This window comes from Lipophrys pholis (assembly GCF_963383615.2).
Source record: "Lipophrys pholis genome assembly, chromosome: 22".
Lineage (NCBI taxonomy): Eukaryota > Metazoa > Chordata > Actinopteri > Blenniiformes > Blenniidae > Lipophrys > Lipophrys pholis.
In genome coordinates, this window is record NC_137644.1 from 16,196,195 (window position 1) to 16,219,041 (window position 22,847).

The following is a 22,847-nucleotide window of genomic DNA, read 5'->3' on the forward strand; positions in this document are numbered from 1 at the left end:
GCGGCGGCCTGAGAGCTGGCAGGGTCCGGCGATTGATGTATGGCTCAAGGACACATGGGCAGGGCCTTAAATGTCAGTTGTTTGGCTGATGGACGGGCTGTATTCCCACCACATTAGCACGGGTAACACCATAAATGTGCAACAGTCTGACAAAGAATTACAGAAGCCCGTAATCTTGTGAAAACACACATGGCATGAGCGCCACCTGGATCACAAGAGGCCTTTTCTTGACAAAGCTGATGAATTGAGAGAGAGAAAGCGAGAGGATGCTTGGCTGGTGAAAAGTTCCGGTTCAGTTCCTCATGGAGACGAATGGTCTCTCATTTGAAAATGTCCAACTGAGCCAAATGATTCACATGCTCATTAACAGCACAATGTGTGTGTGTGTGTCTCTGTGTGTGTCTCCTATGATTCAGTCCATGTAAGGAGGCAGCCAAGTTAATATGCTGTGTGCAAACACACAGTCCCCCCACTGGTTCATGCCTCCTCACTCACACCCCGACTCTATGTGTGTCTTCAACATCGTCTCCGGTATCGTCCAAATCTCAGCTTTTCTCATCATTCACCCTGACGAACACATAAATTAGCCGAGGATTTATCCTGACACCAGCGATTAACATGAGATATGAGGTCATATCTTGTGAGAATCACATTTCTGTCACTGCATTGGGAATAATATAAGTACCCACACTCTCAAACCTGCGCATCCACAGTCATATGCACAAATATACCACACACACACACACACACACACACACACACACACACACACACACACACACACACACACACACACACACACACACACACACACACACACACACACACACACACACACACACACACACACACACACACACACACACACACAAAGACAACCGCTGCGAGAGCTGCCACAGGGAATAGAATGAAAATTAATGCCGAGTGAGGGAGACGTGAGGAGGAAGAAAAAAAAAGAAAAGACAAAAAATCTCGGGAAGAGAAAAGCCCATGTGGCAGAGGGAGATTCTCATCTTCACTGAAATCAGCTGATCCCCCCCCCCCCCACCTCCTCTCCCTCCCTTCACTGCCACAGCTTTCCTTCCTAACGCTCTCCTTCTGTCGCCCCGTACATCTACCTCATCACGCCCTGTCCTTTCTCCTCCCTCCCACCTTCTTTTCTTTTTTGGACCAGCCTCTGCTTCCCACTCTCCCTCTCCACTTTCTGTATTTTTCCTTATCTCCCTTTCGGCTTTCACTATTTCACATCATCACTCCCTCTGTGTTCCACCTCCCTCATCCTCTCTGTCACTGTGGGAGAGCTGCGAGGCAGACAGAGGCAGCATACACTAATGTTACTATATTTGACAAGGCACACACACACATGTATTCTCCTGCCACATGCACGACTGCACACACATATGGAAAAAAGAGGAAGGGGAGGAGGAGGAGGAGGAGGAGGAGGAGGAGGAGGAATGGGGCAACGACACATGCACACACACACATACAATGAAAGACACACCGGAAAGACAGCCCTCAAGTGTGTACGCGTGGATAAACAAACACACACACACACACACACACACACACACACACACACACACACACACACACACACACACACACACACACACACACACACACAGGCGCGTGCTGAGTGCGGGAATCACAAACATAGCGACACACACAGAAGGGGTAGTGCATGACGCCAGCAAGCCAATGCTGTAGTCTCTCTCTCTCAGTCTCTCAGTCTCTCAGTCTCTCTCTCTCTCTCTCTCTCTCTCTCTCTCTCTCTCTCTCTCTCTCTCTCTCTCTCTCTCTCTCTCAGACACTGTCTCTCTCCTCTCCACGCACACTCACGCCTCTCAGACAAACGGCAGCGCACAAGCCAACGGGCAGGACAGCGCTGGACGTATCATTCATGTAGGGAATAGATCCGAAGGAAAGGATTAACTATCTCCATCCCTCTCCCTCTAAGGACCTTATCCTCTCTTCCCTCCTCTTGTTTCTCTAAGCCTCTCTTCACCTCGTTTTTCCTTCTACAATCCCTCTTTTTTTTTCAACACAAGCCCTCTTTTTTTCTGAATTCTCTTCAACCCGAAGCTGGGGGGAGATTGTCCCTATAGAAAGAAGGATTATTCTTATGTTATTGGTTTGACCAGGATATTGAATATATGGATTTCTTTAACCAAGCTGGTGGCAGTTTTTCCTCTATGTTTTGTCCTGTGAGGGATATTTGCTCTTTTTGATATTATTTTTTCCTTTTTTTTTTTTTTTTTGAACAATATTTTTTAAAGGGACACCTGATGGCAGAAAGCTGTAAAGCTGGTGCTGTCTAAGAAAATTTGGTCAAAAGGTAAGTCTGATGGTGGTGTTAGTTTTCCCCACACCTCACTCGTGCACTCTTCCTTTTATACCCCCTTCTGCTAAATCCTGACTGGAATTATTTTTGGTATTTCAATACAAAGACTGCAGACAGAAAGAGAATTGTTCAAAAGGTAGTTAGGCATTTTTAATGGGGATGGACGTGCATGTTTTGAGGATGGGGATGCTGGAAATGTCAGCCCTCGGGCTGTTGTCTGCACAAGAACAACAAACACATCATGCACATTAATCAGCATGTTTCAGTTTTTCGAGGAAAAGACAAAAAAACAGATTGAGTGGAATGACTGATTAGTTTGATAGAAGCATGTTGTGAGTTTGGAGCTAAATTATCTGTTGGAATAACTCAAAATAAACATGATGTATTTTATTCTTTTAAAATTGACTGTACTTCATTCACAGCGAGTCTTAAGATTATTCCCACATCTAATGTAAACATGCTGGAGGTAACAACATCAGACACTTGACATGAGGCATTCAAAACTAGTCCAAAAAGTTCTGCCTGTTCGAAATGATACACGTCTCAAATGTAAAAGATTTATAACTTCAAATATTTGATTTTTTTCCATTCTTCAGAAACATTTTCCAGCAGTTTCATTTGTCTTTGCAGTAGCTACTCATCATGTGTAGTGTGTCGGTAAGTCTTTGCCATCCAGTGTCCCAAAACAAATGGAAAGCCAATGGTAATTGAGCAGGAGTAACATCAGCAGGGAACTTTGCTTCACTGATGCATGTACATCTTCTTTCCAGAAATCCATCGCAGTGCAGTCAACAGCAAATATAACAGACAAGTTGAATGTGTGCTCACTGATACAATATTGTGTTGTGTATTATACTTGAGACACTCACACTTTAGTGCTACTTCTCTCCCTGACCTTGATAGCGACCATCAATTTTTTGATTCTGGAGTTGATGCCACAAGGTGATAGTGTGTGTGTGTGTGTGTGTGTGTGTGTGTGTGTGTGTGTGTGTGTGTGTGTGTGTGTGTGTGTGTGTGTGTGTGTGTGTTTCACGTGCTGGATAACACTTCAAACCCTGTTTTAGAAAGTGTGATGTAAGGGTGATTAGCTGGCAGCACTGCGATTATACGATGACACGATGGGTGTGAAGCCTCTTCACTCTTATGTCCTTTTGATTTTTTTGGTGTCGTTTCACCAGAATATTTTGACTGTCCCCAAAGTCTTTTAGAGACAAGTGTCCTTTATTATTATTATCAATGTGATTAGGCTGCTAAGAAAACGGAAACATCCGTACTGAAACTACTCAACCACTAAATAGATGTTAGGTTGGTGTTAAAAGTAACAGTAAGTAATACTGTGCAAACAGTACCGAGGAACACAGATGATTTACAGTTAAAAAGCCACAATGAAGTGTGTGCTTCTGTTTAACTACATGCGTGAGTATTTATAAACCTGCTTTTGCACAATGTGCCTGTCAACACATATGTCCCTCTATTTGTCACAGTGTGTGTGTGTGTGTGTGTGTGTGTGTGTGTGTGTGTGTGTGTGTGTGTGTGTGTGTGTGTGTGTGTGTGTGTGTATGTGTGTGTGTGTGCTGCCCCAATCTCTACCCTCTCCTGTGTAAGAAAGCCATTAAAAATTGATTTCGGGAGCTCGGCTGCTTCTCTCTTTGTTATTACCCGACGCTGTAATAAACACAAATTTATGAACACGCATCCACTCAGCTGCCAGCTGACTCTGGCTTTTATTTAATTCTATATGCCTTTTTTAATTTGTTTTATGTGTGTGTGTGTGTGTCTGTGTGTGTGTATTCTTAAGGGTAAACCTTTAGGTGAGGGATTTGTTTACATGCTCACACACGCACGCACGCACTCGCCCACGCACGCACACGCAAGGATAGTTGCTCCATTGTGTTCCGGGTCGTTTCAATCTGAAATTGGTCAGAATTTGAGCCTTATTGATCGAAAACTATTAGTCAAGCTGAGTAGGCCCATCACAAGAAGGATGAGTACGGTGAAAAGCGGGCTCAAGTGAGGCAATTCAGGGAGAGATGTGCACATATGTACAACACATACACACACACACACACACACACACACACACACACACACACACACACACACACACACACACACACACACACACACACACACACACACACACACACACACACACACACACACACACACACACACACACACACACACACACACACACACACACACACACAGAGCTCTCTCTTGAGCACAGGAGGATTTAAGCCTCTTTGTCGAGGTAGTTTAGTCGTCCTGCCGTAGATCCCTCCGATGTGGGAAGGAATTGATGTATTGTTGATTGCCTATTGTAACACCGGAGCAACACTAAATGGCTGTGTTGTACATTATCCAGCTGTTGTGAAGCCTTTATATACCTGCAGTAATCTTCTTCACACCAGACTGAGAAGGTTCGAACACAAGACAAGAAGGAACAAATGTATTTGAAAGCGTCAACTTCAACCTCCAGTTAACATGCAAAGCAATCAGCTTTTCCATATTCGAGAATGATGACGGGCTTGAATCTAAAGAAATACATTTGCTAGATCATCAAAATACGGATGTGTCAAGCCAGAACGAAAGGGAGAAGATTTTAAAGTCCTTCTGCAATAGGAAAGGTGAGAGAAAACATCAGAAAACCAGTCACAGTTGGTGGGCTTCACTTATTTCCAGCCTTCAGGTGTGAGGTTAAACTTTCAGAGCTCTGCACGCATTCTCTACAACAACCCGGTGTCTATAAATGCCCGAGCGGAAACACCAAACGGAGGAATAAATAGAACGAAAACAAAACATGTCAAGGAGGAGCAGAGGAGTTACTTGATTCCCCAACAAGCAAGGTCACCCTGGCCTCCAAGTCTGTCCACGTGTGTTCACACAAATGTGTACATAGAGGGGGGGGGGGGGGGGGGGGGGGGGGCGTCTAAGTTTTGGCAGCCCCCGTGTAAAGGTCAAACAAAGATGACTGAGAATAGCTTGACATGCAGGTTTACCACTAGGTCACCTATTCAACACGATGGGAACTCGTGGGTGAGCGGCAGCGTGCGGCTACTGAAGTGAACTTCTGTTGCAGCTGCGATTTATCATTTGGATGACAGAGCCCGTCTGGTTTCGCACACAGTGAAAGTTTGGCAGGTGTTACCGTCCATATCAAAATACATATTTTTCTTGTGCGTTTTTGCAAGTGCCCAAATACATTATGAAGGTCAGGATCGCTGTACTGAATTTGTTTTTGTATCAGGATATATGCATTCATCCCTGATAGCGTCTACATATAAGATTCATTCTGTCCTCCATTTTTTATTCTTCCCTTATTTGTTTCCAAATTTTGCTTCTGCAAGTTAACGAGACGTGAACAGGAGACCAATGAATAACATCCAATGTTTGGCCGCAAACTTTTAGAAATTCTGAGTCGATTAAGCCCGTTTGAAAAGTTAATGGTTTCATTCCTTTCCTCTTGAAGTAACACACCATTTTAAGCCAAATTACAATTGTTCCAAGAAACATTCATATTTCTGTTACTATTTGAAGAATCTCTTGCCTCAGGTTGGATTTTTGTATTCGTGAAAAAGAAGGTGTGTGGGCGGAGTCGCGGCTGTCCTCAAGCTGACCTCACTTCTGGACATCAGGCCACAGACCCATTGGAATCCTTTTGAAGACCTTGCCACTTCTACTTACCTATCGTTTATCTGAACAGCCTTTAATTGCACTGGGTCACTCAGTGAAAGGATCACACAAGCAAAAACTTCAAAGTCTTATCTAATTTTATGAGTCTGCTTTCTTGAGTGGGGCTGTATGTATATTAAACTTCCAAAATAAGCAGTTTGTCCAGAAGCTATCGAGTTAATCTTTCCATGCGTGGCGCAAGTCTCGAGATAATTTCTCGCCGCGCAGTGAACTGAAACAGAAAACACATGTAAGCGTGATACTTTAAACCGTCTAATTTCCTTGCATTCCCTCTAATTCCTCCTCTCCGCTTCTGAATCTTTTCAAAATGAAGCTCATGTGCTCATTTGAAAAGAACAACTGAAAATTTCCCAGCAGAGCTTGGCTAATGTGACTTTAATCACATGCAGGAAATCCATCTGCCGAATATCCTCCGTACATGCTTCTGCTCCTTTGTCGGGGAGAGAAAAGCGAGCGAGAGGAGGAAGGCAGCGTGAGTGACGGAGACGAGCCTGAGAGAAAGGAGCCCTGAATATTGATACAGCAAGGTCATGGGGAGGAAGAAACGATGGGAAGACTGATGAATGAGTGCTGGAGTAGATAGGAGGGGGTAAGAGAGCGCGGTGTGAAGACGGAGAATAAAGACAGAGCCGAGAGAGCTGGGAGATTAGACAAGTGCTTCATATTTTGCTCGGCGTCTGGCGAGTGCTAATAACAATAACGATAACACAAACAGCACCACTGGGGCACGTATACACACATACACACGAAATGCACACACCAAAACACTGGATAGGATGTGGAGTTTGTCCCTGTTTACCCCGCTGCACTACTTTATTTTACATCCCTGGCTCGTATTTTCTCCTCTTACTCACCTCCTCCCCTCTCATCTTCTCACTTGCCTTCTACCTCGTTTCCATAGCACTTGTAAATAACTTCCCGACACAACTTTTTAAAGTCGAGCAGACAGTAAATCTGCCCTCGTCTATCATCAATCCATGTATTTCTATCTCCTGCACTACGCGTACACATGGCTCCACGAGTAGAACATGTCTATTTAAGGTCCCACAGGCGCAGGTTTACACATTCAGAGCACAAGCATCAACAAGTGAGTGCAAACACGTCCACCAGTACCCCTTCGTCCACATCGTTTACATTTCCCACATGATAGCAAACAAGGATTAGATGAGTAAAGGGATATTCCACACACTGCTGATTGGGCTTTGATGATTCTACCAAAAGTCAAAACAAAACAACAACAACAACAATAACAGGCATATCCAGGGGGTGCGAGTCAACAGTGTGCCTCAGTCACAACATACCACGGCTTCAACCAGCTTTCTCCCAGGGTAATTTCCCATCTCGTGAAATTCATTTTCACCGTGATGACTCACAAACAACAGAGACGACTCATGCTTTTTTTTTTTTTTTTTTCCATTCAAAGCATGTCGGATTTCTTTCATTACAATTAAGTGCTGTAATTAAGAGGTCGATTTTCATTAATTCATTTTTTTTTTTTTTAAAAAGAAGAGAGGTTTCTTGTACATGTTTTGATGAATCAATCGATTTTACTAATGCTGAAAACCAATGACAACTTTGACATGAGAGTTTTGTCCAGAGAACTGTTTCGTGAAAAAAAAAAAAGTGTGAATCTGTCAATTATTTCTGTCTTATGGATATGGAGCAAACGGTGCAGTACCACCAGTAATCATGGGGGGCAGTGTTGACATTAACGGCAAATAATAAGTGGCTGTTGTGTTAAATGCCTCAAAGTGTTTAACAGCCTCACGGACCACCTCTGCTTCCCCCTCTGTGTCAACATTAGTGCCTCATTAGTCGGCATTGACTTTCTTCTTCTTCTCTTTAAAAAACACCTCGACTTTTCTTTTTGGGATTTGTCCAGTGTGCTACTGTAGGGTCTGATGAATTGATTACCCAGTGCTCCTTTAAGCTTTCACACATATATAGAGCATGAATTATCTTCTAAGCTGTTATTGTTTCCCAACAAGGGGAAAAGGAATATGATTTATTGGTACGCATGTTGTAGTTTCTCATCATTCAAGGACATTACACCGAAATAATCTAACCATTTAACCATATTTTGTCTTTTTTTTTTTCCTCATTGTTGCTTGATTTCTGGAACAAATCAGGAGTGTGACTCAGATTTCCGTCCCAAAAAACAGTAATGAATTCCATCCCCATCCCCGCTTTTTCCATTCTCACTTGACCTTTCTGCTTTTTGTTTCCTTGTGTTTGTCATTCTCACCCCGTCTCTTTATCCTTTCTCTTCTCAGTCACTCTTTGTGTGAGACGGTGGCAGTAGGGGGTCTGCCTGCGTTAACGGCAAACCGACTGTGTAAACTACCAGAGACGCACACATGTATTATTAATGCCAATGGAATACCAGAGGGGCGCTCCTTGTGAGGCTTGCACACACATGCACACAGAAGCACAAACTGTAAGAAGGGACGCTTTGTCACCGTCTCGCCTCCACTTCTATATATGGGAACGTGTCTGCATGTGTGGATAATCCGACACGATTGATAAGTTTGTCTCACTTGTTTCTCTCTCCATGCAGGTGCATTGTCCACCCCCCCCCCCACCCGCCAGTCACCACCTTAATGGAGGCTGAAGGCATGGTGGCGTGACCCCCCCCCTCCTCGATAGCCCCGCCCCTCCAACAGAGGAAGGCTGCAGAGCTCTGTGTCATGCCCCTCCACACTCACTCCCCCGGGGGGATCGGCCTGCCACCAGCCAGCGCCGCCACCTACCTGACCAGACCCGGTGAGTTGGCAAAAAATTTAAGCGGGGGAACCAGACGAGACGAGAAAATCTTACGGGCTTTTCGGTGCTCCACTCCTCGTGCTCCTGAAGACGCATGAGAGGAGGAGGAGCACTGTCTGTTTTGACTGCTGCTTGTCCAGCATGAGTGAACAAACACACACATACACGCACACACTGTGACACACACACACACTGTGAAATGCCACATTATGGTATGTATTAATAAAACAGTCTGTAGATACTAAACAGAGGAGAGAATGAAGGAGGAAAACCAGCATGTTATCCTGTTTCCTTTTTTTTTTTTTTTTTATGACTCTTTCCTATTAAATCAAAGTTAAATTATTTTGTTCCTCTTTCTTTTTCTGTCTTAAGCTCTTGGCTCTTTTTGGGCCCACACACTGTATGCCTCTGCCTTGCTGACCTTTTTGTCACCCCTTCATCCTGCCTCCATTTCTGTCATCTGTGCTCCAGCATGTTTCCTGGTATCTCTTAGCCCATAATCCTTCACTCGTTTCCCCATCTCATAGCCATGGTACACTCAGTCCAAACAAAAATCCATCAGAGGTCGGGTGGCATAGCAACAGATAGGACAGCTGTGTGTGTGTGGTGATTAAGCCGTGGAGTGGATAGATCCTTCCCTCGCAGAGCCTTTTGCATCTTCAGCTGTCAGACAAACATGAAAGCATTCCTTCTCTATTCTATTTACACCAAATATGACATGAGCACATGTACGTGAGCACACGTTGCATAATGTGGCTTTGGAGTACAAAAAAAAAAAAAAAACTACTGAAACGAGAATCTTTCTCTTCTTGTTGGGGAGTCATTATTTTCCAGGTGTCTGACAAGAACACCCCCACAAACTGCTGTGCAACACCGGGGACTCTAAATAACAGGGCAACACTATCAGTCAGAACCTCCACACACCCACACAGGCCCTCTCAGTCGATGGATATTCCTCCCCTTGAGCTGCTCACCATCCCTGTCTTTCTCTCTTTAACTGTCTTCTACCTTTCCTTCCTCTTCCTCTCCATTATCACCTCTCCTATGTTAGAGGATCCACACGGGAGAATAGATAAAGCATTTCAGGAGCAGGAATTTATCCCCCAAAAAATACAAAACCCAAAGATGTCAATCATTAAAACCACTCGCCTTCAGTTGAAGTGGCTCACCCCTGCATTTATGTTTTATTGAATATTTCTCAATATAGCCACACCACCACACTCTCCAGATCGATGGTTTTTATTGACACACACACAGCATACTGCAAATATTACCAAGCATTTTATCACAGGTGTTTTCCCTGCCTTTCCCTTTGCTCTCTCAGCGCCTCTCTGTATTCCCCTCACAGAGCTCAGAAACTCTCTGATCTCTGCTGTAACTCCACACACGCTGTCTCACACACACACATACACACACACACATACACCAACAACAAACAACACACTGAAGGATGCAATAATAGCAGCAAAAAAGGGGAAGGCATCCTGTCAAATCGGAGCGGCAAAATATGTCAGATTACTACAGTACCGACAATCAAATCATCAAGGACGCGTTTCATTTGAACACTGCTGAAGTTTATTTGGAAATTGGACTTGACGAGAAGGAAGCGGAAAAAAAAAAAAATAGAATTTTTTTTTCTATTAAGCGGAACTGTTGCCGAACTGAAAAGTGTAAACTCCTGAGGTGAGGAGATGAAGGAAGGAGCTCTCCGTGTGATAGAATACACATCAACAAGACAAAGGCAGGGACACAGAGTGTCAGTAAGCACTCGCCATAATTCCCACTAATGGTAAAGATGACGGAATATTACAGGGGTTGAAGAAGGATGTGTCGTCTAAAAAGGAAGTAGCAGATTTTCCAGTGTTGCTCTCATGTGGCCATAATAACGTTTTGTGCAAAATGATCAATAAATACGGAATAATTGTCCAAAAGGTCCTTTGTTAACACATTTTGTGAATATATGCAGCAATGATTTACATTTTATTCCCTGAAAGGTCCAAAAGATAAAGCAAAAGCTCGTTAAAAATGGATAAAGAAATCTTAAAAAGGACTTTAAAACTTTATTGAAACTTTTATGACTTGAAGAGATGGGTTCCCCGTTCTTTTAATGATCAGTTGTGAATCAAAGAGAAAAACTGAGCTTAAGTATAAAATGAAGTTTGGCGCACACTTCCACATTGTTCATTAAATATATAGCGACATGCATTAACTATAAAAAGAAACATTTATGTTAAAGTATTTCCTATTAATGGCTTATAGCTTATCAGTGGCACGTGTTAAATGATCAGGAAAACCAGTTCACTGGTCCATTTGTTGAATAAAATAAAAATGCATGTAACAAGAAAAACATCTTAGAAGTTTGGTGTCAGTGTAGTGTTACCGAAGGCCTGCTTAATTCCATGTGTTTTCATCATCTTCATTTGAGAATTTGATCTACAAACCCTCTTTCAAAAGAAGAAGTGAAAGGAAGAAAAAAAAAATGTCGAGGTGTTGCCTCATAATCATTCCTAAAAAGTCAGGCAAAAACTATAAAGGCCTGACAAGACGTTGAAATAGAAGAGAGAATAGGGAGAAAAGCACAAGTAGACTGCAAACTGAAGGTGGAGATTAAAAACGTTAGCGACTGAAAGTGTGAAACAAAAGGAAGCGGGGGGGAAAAGAGAGAGAGATGGAAACAGCGGGGAGCGAAGAGGAGGAGGAGGAAACGAGCTGTGAGATCAAAGAGGCCTGGTGAAAGACGAGACAGTGAGGAAAAGATGGGATGAAGGAAGGGAGAGGAGAACAGAGGGGTCTATGAGCGACACGGCGACCATATGGTGCCTCCGGGCCGCCGCGATCCCAGCAGACGGTTTCATCACACACACATAAATACAATATACAGTGCATTTGATCCTGTTCGTGTGTGTTTATGCACCAAGATGCAGAGAGAGAGAGAGAGAGAGAGAGAGAGAGAGAGGATTTGGCACTGAACAGAAGTAAATCACACTGACTGAGGTTTGGGACGCGGCCACATTACAGTGACTTCACATTATGCTGCGAGTTCAACTATAATACAGGGTGCTGGCTCGGGGAGTGGGTAAATAGAAATTGAGCCATCACGGGCACAAAACTGGCCGCATTGAAGACTAATTTTGCTCCACCTGCAGCAGATATTAAGTCGTGAAATTGACTGATGAACAAATTAGTTTGACTGTGAGGCGGCCCCGGCGGGTGAACGGAGAGGGCCGCTGTACCACGTGGGGCTGAAATGCCCTTCACAGCTGAGTCCTCTGAAACCTGGACGGCTGGTCTTTTCGCTGCATCTGCAGCCTCCACAGCCTGACTAAGGGCGAATGGTACAAAAACACCCAATAGCTGTGGTTTAAATATAACTCTTTAGAAAGTTGAATTAAAAGTCTTTCCACTAGGAAATATGTCAATTATTTGAAAGTGTAGCTTTATTTGGTCATAGTGCATTTGATCTTTGTAGGATCACAGAAACATCATCCGTGTCCGAGAGTTCAGCTTTGACCTCTGGCCAGCTTACTTGCCGTGCCTCGTATGTCCGTGTCTTGGATTTAAAACATAGTATATTGTTGTGGTGATTAAATATCAAGCTTGCCTATCCTGTCATGAAGGAATTAGGTTTGTCCGACTGACCCGACCTTGAACTTGTGGCTTACGGGGGGCACGATGTATATCTGCATGGATCTCACAGCACACAGCCAGTTCTGATTCACTGCTTTTTACATAGTTTGGTGCGATGTGCCAAATAAAACACACAAATTCATGAAACTGGCCCACTTTCAAAGGATATTGGCAAGGAATAAATCTGGATAATCTCAGGCACGATAAACGGCACCGCTATGGGTTCAGCAGCTGCCGAATGAAACGGATACGCTGTCAGCATGACCCGTATGGATCAAGGCTGAGGCTGATGAGCTGTAACGATCACAGCACGGCCCATACGTCAGGGGATATACTACTTTACCCTCTCAGTCACCGTACAAGATGGCTTGTCTTGTGCGATATAGCCATTGAGATCGGCTCATTGTTTCTGGACTGTGGGAGGGAAATTCAAAGCCAAAATAACAGCTTTTCCGATCCTGTACTAATATTACGGGGTTCCTCTCACATTACAAGCTTCGTACTTGGCAGGGATAGGAAATCTTGTGTTTTAAATCCGAGTCCACTTGCAGATATTTTTGCTCGGGGAGAGTTAATTCCCTTCGACTCATTTGGCGAGCTTTTATAAGTCCATTTCCAGACTCACGGGCATGATAATGATACTGAAGTTTCTAGATCAGAGTATCATGACAGCAGATAACAGAAGAATAAAGAGACCCTAGAAGCCCCTCATTTTAGATCATAAAAGTCATCAATAGAGGTGTACTTTGTGCTGGACTTTTCTATTTTTTTCCCATTTTCTATTCATCTATCTGGTATTAGAATTACATTTCTCATTCAGATCTCGTTGGTATGACTCCCAAAATCCAGATTAGGTCACATAAAACACCAAAATTAAATGAAATTTTGCATTCAAATCGCAGCGTGACAAAACGTCTGACATAGTGTGTGTGTGTGTGTGTGTGTGTGTGTTTGTCAGCGAGTATTCTGGATCAATATCATTTCGTCCGTCCATCCTGCTTGAAGAACGAGTGGGCATACGTCGCACCCTGTCAGAGATCCAAGGCGGGATTGATTCTAATTCTGGTCACACTGACGCTGATGTGACATCAAAAGCCAAACAACCTTCATTTTCTCTGCTAATTCCGAAACGTTGGACGCAGGCCCCGATGAGTGGTCAGTACAAAGTGTGCCAGCGCGCATCAAAGAGACGATGCGGCGGTGAAATATGTAGGAGCTCCGCTGGAGATGCCAAGACTGGCATGAAATTAGATTTTGCAGATAGTTTGTTTTCCACCACTTGTTTCCTCGTCTGCTCCTCCCTGTTTATCTCCGTCTCTTTTGTTATAACCATCGCTCTCACTAATTAACAGCCACCATCACAAGAAGACAATGTCATTACATGTCACACACACACAATCCCATGGGCCATACACCCTTGTGGGAATGAGGGTGTGTGTCATTACAAATTGAAACAAATAGCAGGAATCAGCGAGGCAGATCAGCCTACACATTACCCACTTTCTACTCCGACTCAGAATAATGATGCAGAGAATTCATCACCTGGGAAAGAGACAGGCTATAACGGGAGGCCGTAAGGAAGAAAAATGAAGAATGAGGAACGGAGACGAGTCGAGACAGAGGGGAGCAAAACAGAAAGAATAATTGGAGGTAATCCCATCAGGTGGAAAAAAAACTCCCAACAACAACCAAAAAAAACCGAATGAAGAATTCAGAGAAACACTCTCGCCTCACCCCATCACGGTGTCAGCATGAGGACAGGTTAGGCCTGTGAGCGACGGCGTTTCCCAGTGGGTACGAGACTACAAACGGCCGTGCCTGAGAGTCAGGTGGGAAGGTTGAGTGTGTGACAGGGAACAGATAATGTGGGTTAAATGATTACATGTGACTTGAACCACCAACTTCTCTCTGAGTGCCTCCTCTTTTTCCCACCGTCTGCAGCTCTCGGTTGCTACGGCAACATCCTGTCGGTGCTGCTGACATGACGTGGCTGCACTGACCTTGATTTCAGACAATGAGTGTATTCATGTATTTATATATATTCAGACGTACAGTATGCTGGATGTCTATGGGAGGTACAAACACACCAGAACTCACACACACGTAAACATACGCATGCTGGCCACTTTCCATCTGCTAAGTAAATAAGGTCTTGGGTTTCAGTTTGGGTCTAACATGTAAGAGCCTCCGACTAATTACACAGCCGCTGCAGTGGCAAAGAAAAAAAAAACCAATTCAAAAAGCCATTATCAGACCTTAATGCAGTTTTTTTCTTTGAGTCAACCGTCTCCAGTGGAGCCAAACTGAAGCATTGTCGTAGAAATTTAACTTTGAGAGGCACAAAAGACATTTATAAGAATAAAAACCAACAATGTTTAATAAGCTATAATGCTGTAAAACGAAGTAAGTCAAAATGCACCATCATTGAGTTTTTAACTTTGTTGTTTGTTCGGTTTCACATTAGTCTATTTGAAATCGTTGCAAGCAGCATTTGAACATAATTATTACTGGAAAAAAATGTTTTTTTAATAATCCTCCTTTTAAATAAAGCCAATTAGACGTCTTGGCAACATTAACTTTTCTCCTAAAGACGATGACAAGTTTGCACAAGTGAGTTATTTGGGCACTTTCTTGGTTTGGCCAAATTAACATTTAAAGCAAGAACAAATTGTACTGAATTGAACCACTCTGGTAGTTTTTACAGTTGAAACTAATGCATTTATGTGGCAACTAAAATCAACAAAAAATCTGGAAATAAAGATAACTTATTAATTCAGAAAAATAAAGTACATTTTCCCTATGTTGTAAAATCTATGCAATCAATTCAGAAAAATATTGTTTAATTTTAATTATGTGAGTTTAACACATTACACTCAAATAACCCTGCCAAACATATGTCAGGTGTCAGGTAATGCATGTGCGAATGGGAATTACATGTTAACCCAAAAAAGCTGAATTTTAGATCCGTAAAACATGAGAGAGTTAAGGAAGCAGAGCAGTTAGTCTGTTGCCTGCAGGACAGCTGGTCGTCGTCGTAACAAGATAGCAGCAAGTCTGTCGCTCACATGGAAAACAGCCTGGCCCCGAGGCTACATGCAACTGGGCTCAATAACACAAGTGCCTCCAGTCATGACATCATAGCGGCGTCCAGTTTCACCCCGGGGCCCCCGGATATAAACTTACAGACAGACGAGGCGTCAAAAGGCGTCACCTAGGAGACGCAGTCAAACATCACATGGACAACAACAGCCATGTGGCAATAGACATTTGTTATTGGCCTATTTTCATTTTTAACAAAAGAAAATTATAGTAAAAATAAATAATTGATGTTTGTGTCTGCGTAAGACTCTGATGCTGCAGTCAGGGAACGCAGGCAGGGAAACTAAAGAGGCGGAAAGTGCTGCACGACAGCCAACCGACTGCAGACACATGAATATGCAAACATGCCCCGGTAGTTATAATCCGCTTCCAAAGATTAACGACAACTAATGTGCCATTTGAACCCCTACCGCAACTTCAAACACACACACACACACAAATGCACACACACACACAAACACACACAGTACATGGGTGGGCTAGATACTATGCCAGCTAAATAAAACCTGAGCTCTTAAACGGAAATCAGAGAAGGAGAAAAATTAAAAAGCAGCTGAAATAAGCCCCTTTTGCTTGAATATTGTGTAATTGATAAGTAAAAACAGCGGGGGATTATTTACTATTTTTGCAGAAAGAAGTACTTGAAGAGACTTTTTTTCCCTCTTTACACGATAGGGAAATAAAAACTAACTCATGAGATAATGACAGCAATATTTTTGCTATTTTATTTGAGGTTTTAACTGAAAATGTCAGTCCAAGCAAACTTATTATTAATATTTGTCAGTTGAGAGCTGCGCTGACTTTAAAATGTTCCTCACTGTCACGTTTGACAACTGGATGGGGGCGTTGGGGGTCTGATGAGCAATACTGCTCTAAGACTTGCCTCAGAAGTCTCGCTTCAATCAAACAAGAGGCATCCTGCTGCATTTTAATGCCGTGTCTCAGTTTGTTTCACATCTGCGAGAGCATTGCCGTCCCGCATCACCCCCCCCCCCCCCCCCCCCCCAACCCCCTAACAAAAAAAAACATCAGCACTTTTACAGCATGTGTTTGGGAATCGTTATAAAAAATTCAGTCGGAAGTCTGTTCGGACTGAATTAAACTGCACAGAACCACTTAAACGTATTTGGACTGAACCTCCCTTCAACTCCCCTTCAGCTGTGGCAGAATATTTTCCTTCTGGTTTGGCTGCGTGGAACATCAGAGAGGATTTGGAGCGGCTAAAATAAGCCAAAAAACAACAACCACCTCCTCCACGAGAGCGGCTAAAACCACTCATAAATGTTGGAAGATCTGCCTCGGCTGAAAAAGAGTGGTAGCGAGGAACAGAAGGGATGGACGGTGGTTTTTGGGGGGAGAGTAAGAATACCGCGGCGAAATAAAGCCTCGATTGCAGCAGGAGGGGATGAATGGGGCACAAGTACGGCTGCAAATTGAAAATATGGCGTGAGAGGAGGACCAATGTGAACACTCTCCGGCTTTGTTGCATGCCCAGTCTTAGTTGTGTAACCGTGCTTCCACCTCGGAGCTACATTGTCCTCACAAATCCGCGGCACTACTGTACCTTTTCATACGGCTCCAACACGTTTCGGGACTATCGCTGCTGCTGTGCAGCAAAAAAACAAAACAAAACCTCTCCAGACTCTTCCCGAGCCGCCGCAGAGAAAAGATCGGCCCTCTGAGGGAATTTTCTCTGCAAAGTCAAACAGCACAGGAGGCTTCAGGACACTTCAAAATCTCTGCTTTCATCCCTTTATGAAGGGGGGGGGGGGATTTTTTATTTTTTTTTCCCCGTCTAGAGATTAGGATTATACTGCAGGATGGAGCAGAGAGGATGACAGAGGCAGAAACAGGAGAGAGTTCACACCCTCACTTGTAGTCGTCATTTTCGGTACTTTTCTGGATCAAAATGGGGACGATGTCCCGGTTTAGGAAGGTCACGCATCTGTCTGACTGGGATACATTTTTTTTATAAAAAATCTGTCTGAGAAAAGATGCTATTTTTAACTCTTCACCTTTTCCACGTTTTGGCACATTTGGAACAAATGACAGAAATGAAAACAAAATAGAGTAAATAATTATGTTAGAATAATAACCTTACTTTGAAAGAATAGAATAGAATAGAATAGAATAGAATAGAATAGAACTCCAGCCTCATTAATATTTATTATTTAAAATTTGCTGAATGGTTGATCCTGTTACTCCCTACATTTTTGGCAAATTAAAGACATTTCGACTGAAGGACACATTTTCAGCGGTAAATGTTTTTCCGAACAACTTCAAGGACAAAGTTAGCAAGACTATAAAGTGAAAGTTCTTCTGAAAGCATGTGGCCAAATGTTTTCTTTAATGAAGTAAAAATCTGAACGGATAAACTAAAAATTAAAGCAAAGTGTGACGATAAAAGAGTTTTGTTCATTTTTCAACACACACCTATAAGTAAAAACAGCTTTAACTCATTTTAATTCTTAAGTATGACTAAGGAAATTTCAATTAATTGTTTTTATGAATTTACTGTTTGTATTTTGGGTAAAATGACACGAGACCAACTCATCTTGACAGAAATAAAAAACACTGGTGAACATCGGTCGGATAGTTTTTCCTGACAGGCCTCGGTTTACGAAGACGGGTCACATGTAAAGGTGTAAATTAATCACGGCTGAACTATATTCTGCCACTTTCAGCCTCCTGGAGTTGCAAACGCTGACTCACTGTCACACTGTCATGAGACTCTGGGCTCTCTATAAACAGCTTCAGTTATTCAGTCCGCGTCTCCGCTGTGAATGGCTGATCATTCATGATTCATTAAGCGAAAGTTCACTGTCTGTCCACTGGTGAATGTTATATTACCTGGGTCTAAATTGAAAGTCACTTTATAAGCAAATTAAAGGTAATAAAACATCCAAAAGCTCATTCTGCGTCACAACAAACTTGATATTTGCCCCCGAGCAAAGTCGGGACGCTTTAGAGGAATTATTAATACCGTCTCACTCATATCTTATGAACTTCATCACAATGTATTTGCTAAAAAATGGCGGCTGGCCGGTAAAGGGCTGTTTCACTGAGTTTCATCACACCCGGAGCCAGACGGCCGCGATGTGACAAGAAGACGGCGGCACGCCAGGAAATAGATGCTAATAACATGCAGATGAAGGAAGTTAATGAAAAAGTGCTGGTGAGGCACAAAGATGGCTGTCAGGGAGGGGCAAAGTGCTGCGTCTGTGTCTGCAGCTCAGACCCGAGCGGTTTTCTTAATATCATGCTTTGCTGCTGCTTAACATACGCCGGCGCACGCCCACTCCACATACACACGATAAGCTTCTGGGTGAAAACAAAGTCAGCCACTGTAACGAGACACTGAGGGAATACAGAGCAGCTCCCGGGGAGTTGAAGTGAAAGGGAACGATAAAGAGACTTGAGTCGGTGAGAGGGAGAGAGATTCACAGGGTGGAGGGGGGGGGGGGGGGGGGGTGGGGGGTCCATACAGAGTGAGACAGCGGGGAGAAAAAGAAATTAACAAAGAGTGTATAAAGAAAACAAAAAAAAAAAAGAGTCAAATGACTGAGGAACGTAAGAAACAAACAAGGAATTAAAACCTGTGGAGGCAACTGAGAGTATGGCTGGGAAGAGGGACTTCTCTCAACACACACATACACACACACTTTGCTGAAACTGCACAGGCTTGGCCTTCAAAAAAAAAAAAAAAAAAAAAAAGGACAGCTTCGTGACTCTGCAGAATAAACCGCTGCCATGGAAATACCTACAATCGTACTAAACACACAGCAACTCATCTGAGCAGTGATTCGGTTCTGCTGTGATCAATCAGCCGGTCAGGGTGTTTAAGTCTTCATGAATTTTCAGATTTGAAAGTGGAAACCCTCCCCTGGATGCATTAGCGAAGACAAAACCATGAATTTTAATCAAACAGAGTATCAAGAGAATCAAGATCATCCGTGCGGTTTATACAAGCATAGAAATGCAGTGGCACAACACCTCTGGCAGGGGATTGTGTTTCACTGAGGAGCCTCAGCTGCTTCCTTTGGGTTGCACGGTGGCGCAGTGGTTTACTGTCCTGCTTCATAAGGTCCCTGGTTTGAATCCGTTCTGTGCAGATGCTGCATGCAGGATGCTGCTGTCTTCCTTTTTTGTCACACACTGAGGAATCTTCCCTCCTCAGTTAATCTAACACTCTTTTTGCCTTAATTTCTCTTAATTTCTCTTTTCCAGAAACTAAATACCTGTTTTCTCTCTCTCTCTCTCTTTCCTCCTCGTCTTCCAGTCTTCCTCTGTGCCCTCTGCCTCCTGGCCGCGGCGCCGCCACCAGCCTCCTCCTGCCCCCCTCCTTGTTTCTGCTCCTCAGACGGCCTTGTGGTGGACTGCGGGGGCCGCGGCCTCTCCTCCCTGCCTCCGTTGCACCTCCTGCCTCCGGGTAGCCGCTCCCTCCTGCTCGCCAACAACAAGCTGGCCTCGCTGGGAGCCTCCGCCTTCGCCAATCTCTCCTCGCTGGAGGTCTGCGGCCCGCCGTGAAGCACTTTCTCACCTTGTTGGGTGTCGCACTGACACACTTATTTTCTGCATTGACCTCACATTCAAACTCACCCCGGTGACAGTAAGTGATGCGATGCCGCATCGGGAGTTTAATATTGAGCAAACTGCTGACATCCTGAACTCTCACACGGGGAACGTTTTGCAGGTTTATTCAACAATTGCATACTGTGGAGCCGGGGCGCAGCAAATAAGCTGACATTTAAATAACAGTTCAGTTGAAATGATGGATCGTTTCTGTTCGGTAAATAAAACCTCATTAGTTAAAACAAGACGAATGCTTTATACTTCAAATGACACAAAAAAAAATAAATCACTATTGTTGGTACTTTCGCAAAACAAAAAGCAAACATTAGGTCTCCTCAAGGGTAAAAACTGTGAACGTACAGTAAGACATTAGCAGCTATTTTTAATTTAGATTTTATCACCTCCCACACAAAAGCACAAACACTTATTCTGAATGTGTTTTACATGTGCGCTTAGGTTTTGTTGCCGAACGTTCCTTTCATTATTTTTTTTTTTATAGGGTGTTGCTGGAATGAGTCCAAAAAGCCAGAAATAGGTTTACATTTTCACACAAACTTCAGCAAAAACTCAGTTTGGGCCTAATAAAGGTTATACTAACTTTTACATTGTCAGTTTCTTGCCAGTCTGAATTCTTTTTGACTTGAGAACTCAGAATAAATTGATCAAATTGAGTTTATATGCACCTTGAACTTCATTTTTTCTGTTCATGATGTATCACATGGTGACTTTATGTAACAGACGGTGAGAATAAATCAGACAGGCGCATTGTTAACAGTTTTAATGAATGTCCAGCTTTTTCTTTTATACCACATAAAAATGTGATTTGTGTCACAAACTGCTAAATTGGACCTAAAACGTGCAAAATTTTCTTGTTATCGGTTCATAAGTTTCTTAATTCACACTAACAGAAAGTTATATTGGATGGAAAATAAGGGGTGATGTATTGTACACTTGAGGCTAAAATATAAAAATATTATAAAAAAATAAAAAAATAAATTAAAACTCCACACCTTAGTCAATTGAAAAAAGAAATGCTTATACCTGCTAACATAAAAAAAATACACACATTCCTTGGGAAATTTCCCTTTTTCGCTCACATTTCAGCCACTGATGACCTGAGGATATAAAATAAAACGTATAGGCTGTTGATATCTTGACTTTCTTTGTGTATTCCAGGAGCTGGACCTCTCTAATAACTACCTGGACAATTTACCAGCCGGATTATTCAGAGACATGTCCAACCTGACCAGACTGACTCTGCACAACAACTCACTAACAGTAACGGACAGAGACCTCTTCCAGGTAGGCGCCGCACGTTACACAGCAGCTTACCTTATTCAGACAGTATTTCATAAAGTATTCCATCGCAAAATTACACACACACACACACACAACCCATATTCTACTGGCATGTTTGTACAATGTGAGAGACACCGTCAGATCAGTAAGTGCACCAACGTAGATGAGCAATGGAAGAAAGCTTGTAGCCGTAATACACCTTCAGCTGCTGACTCCACGGGCTCTGTTAGTGTCAACCCGAGTAGACACACTGACATGACTGGGCTACCATCCAGGTGGTAAATTAGTAATAAACCATTTGCTCAACACTTTCTTGTGCTTTTATCTGACCCAAAACAGTCAGTGGGACGAGTTCGTGTCGTGAACAGTAAATTCGAGAAGATAAGTCCTCCAAGTGATGCCGGCAGTGACCTTTTGTCGTCAGAGAGAAAAGCGAGGAGGGCTTGTGAGACATGAACTGTGCAGTATTGTGCCAACAGCTGCCTGGTTGTGATGTTTCCACAGGGTTTGGGTGGTCTTCAGAGTCTGGATCTATCACTGAACGGTCTCTCCACAGTCCCTCTGGGCCTACTGGATGAACTGCAAGGCCTCAGGTAGGTCGTACAACCACAACTGTCCTTTGCAATGATGATCTACTGCTTTCTGACATGCCTGAGCAAATATTGCTAAAAAGAGTCAAATCTTTCATATTGCAGCCATTGATCTACTAAGAATTCAAAAATTACAAGACATTGTTGAAGGATATTCACCATTACATGCTATATTTAATCTCTTGGGAAGAGAAGAACGAGCCAAAAATCTGATCTATTTATAGAAAAATCTGTAAAAGGGAAATATTGGCATGCTGGATTGTAGAAAGTGCCTACGTCCTATCACCACATCCAAAATATGTGTTAGGTGTACATCTGAATACCTCACTGTGTAGTTTCACAATGTATGTCTTCATATTTCTAGATCAATTCATCCAATTCTTATTGACATATTTATTTCCAGTTAAAAGCATCAAATAACGACGGATTAAGTGATTAAGAGATGGTTGGTCAAAGCAAACCAGCCCCCCCCCCCCCCCCCCCCGCATAAAGACTACATTTAGCATGTTTGTTATGCATCATCGTCATTTTCACTATTTTAATGTGTTTTATGAGATTGTGATGGACATGCCCTCGTTAGTATGGAAGCAATTACTCAAGTTAACTAATATTTCAAGCCAAGATTAATAATGACTATTTCCCAAAATACGTTTTTCAGCAAAATACCAGTTGAAAATGCGATTCGGATCCGATTCCTCTTATGCCATTGATTTGTTGTTGTTGTTGTTGTTGTGACTTTTCAGGTGGCTGTCTCTAGCTGGAAACAGGCTTCATGGATTAGAGAGGGCGGCGTTTGAACCGCTGGCCAACCTGCAACACCTGGAACTGGGACATAACCCCTGGGAATGTGACTGCAACCT

The 22,847-nt window shown here is 43.1% G+C and overlaps 2 protein-coding genes across 2 annotated transcripts in view; one reads left to right on the forward strand and one right to left on the reverse strand.

Annotated features, from left to right (window-relative positions):
* The window catches only part of cacna2d4a (calcium channel, voltage-dependent, alpha 2/delta subunit 4a), an 85,101-nt gene that overhangs the window by 30,915 nt on the left and 31,339 nt on the right, over nucleotides 1-22,847 (reverse strand). The window lies entirely within an intron of this gene.
* The window catches only part of lrtm2a (leucine-rich repeats and transmembrane domains 2a), a 25,263-nt gene continuing 4,262 nt past the window's right edge, over nucleotides 1,847-22,847 (forward strand). Inside the window, exons 1-5 of the mRNA XM_080491895.1 lie at nucleotides 1,847-2,335; nucleotides 8,595-8,800; nucleotides 19,806-20,035; nucleotides 21,275-21,400; nucleotides 21,902-21,990. Of these exons, the coding sequence (XP_080348021.1) occupies nucleotides 8,725-8,800; nucleotides 19,806-20,035; nucleotides 21,275-21,400; nucleotides 21,902-21,990 (521 nt within the window). The 5' untranslated portion in view covers nucleotides 1,847-2,335; nucleotides 8,595-8,724. The remainder of the gene's footprint in view (nucleotides 2,336-8,594; nucleotides 8,801-19,805; nucleotides 20,036-21,274; nucleotides 21,401-21,901; nucleotides 21,991-22,847) is intronic.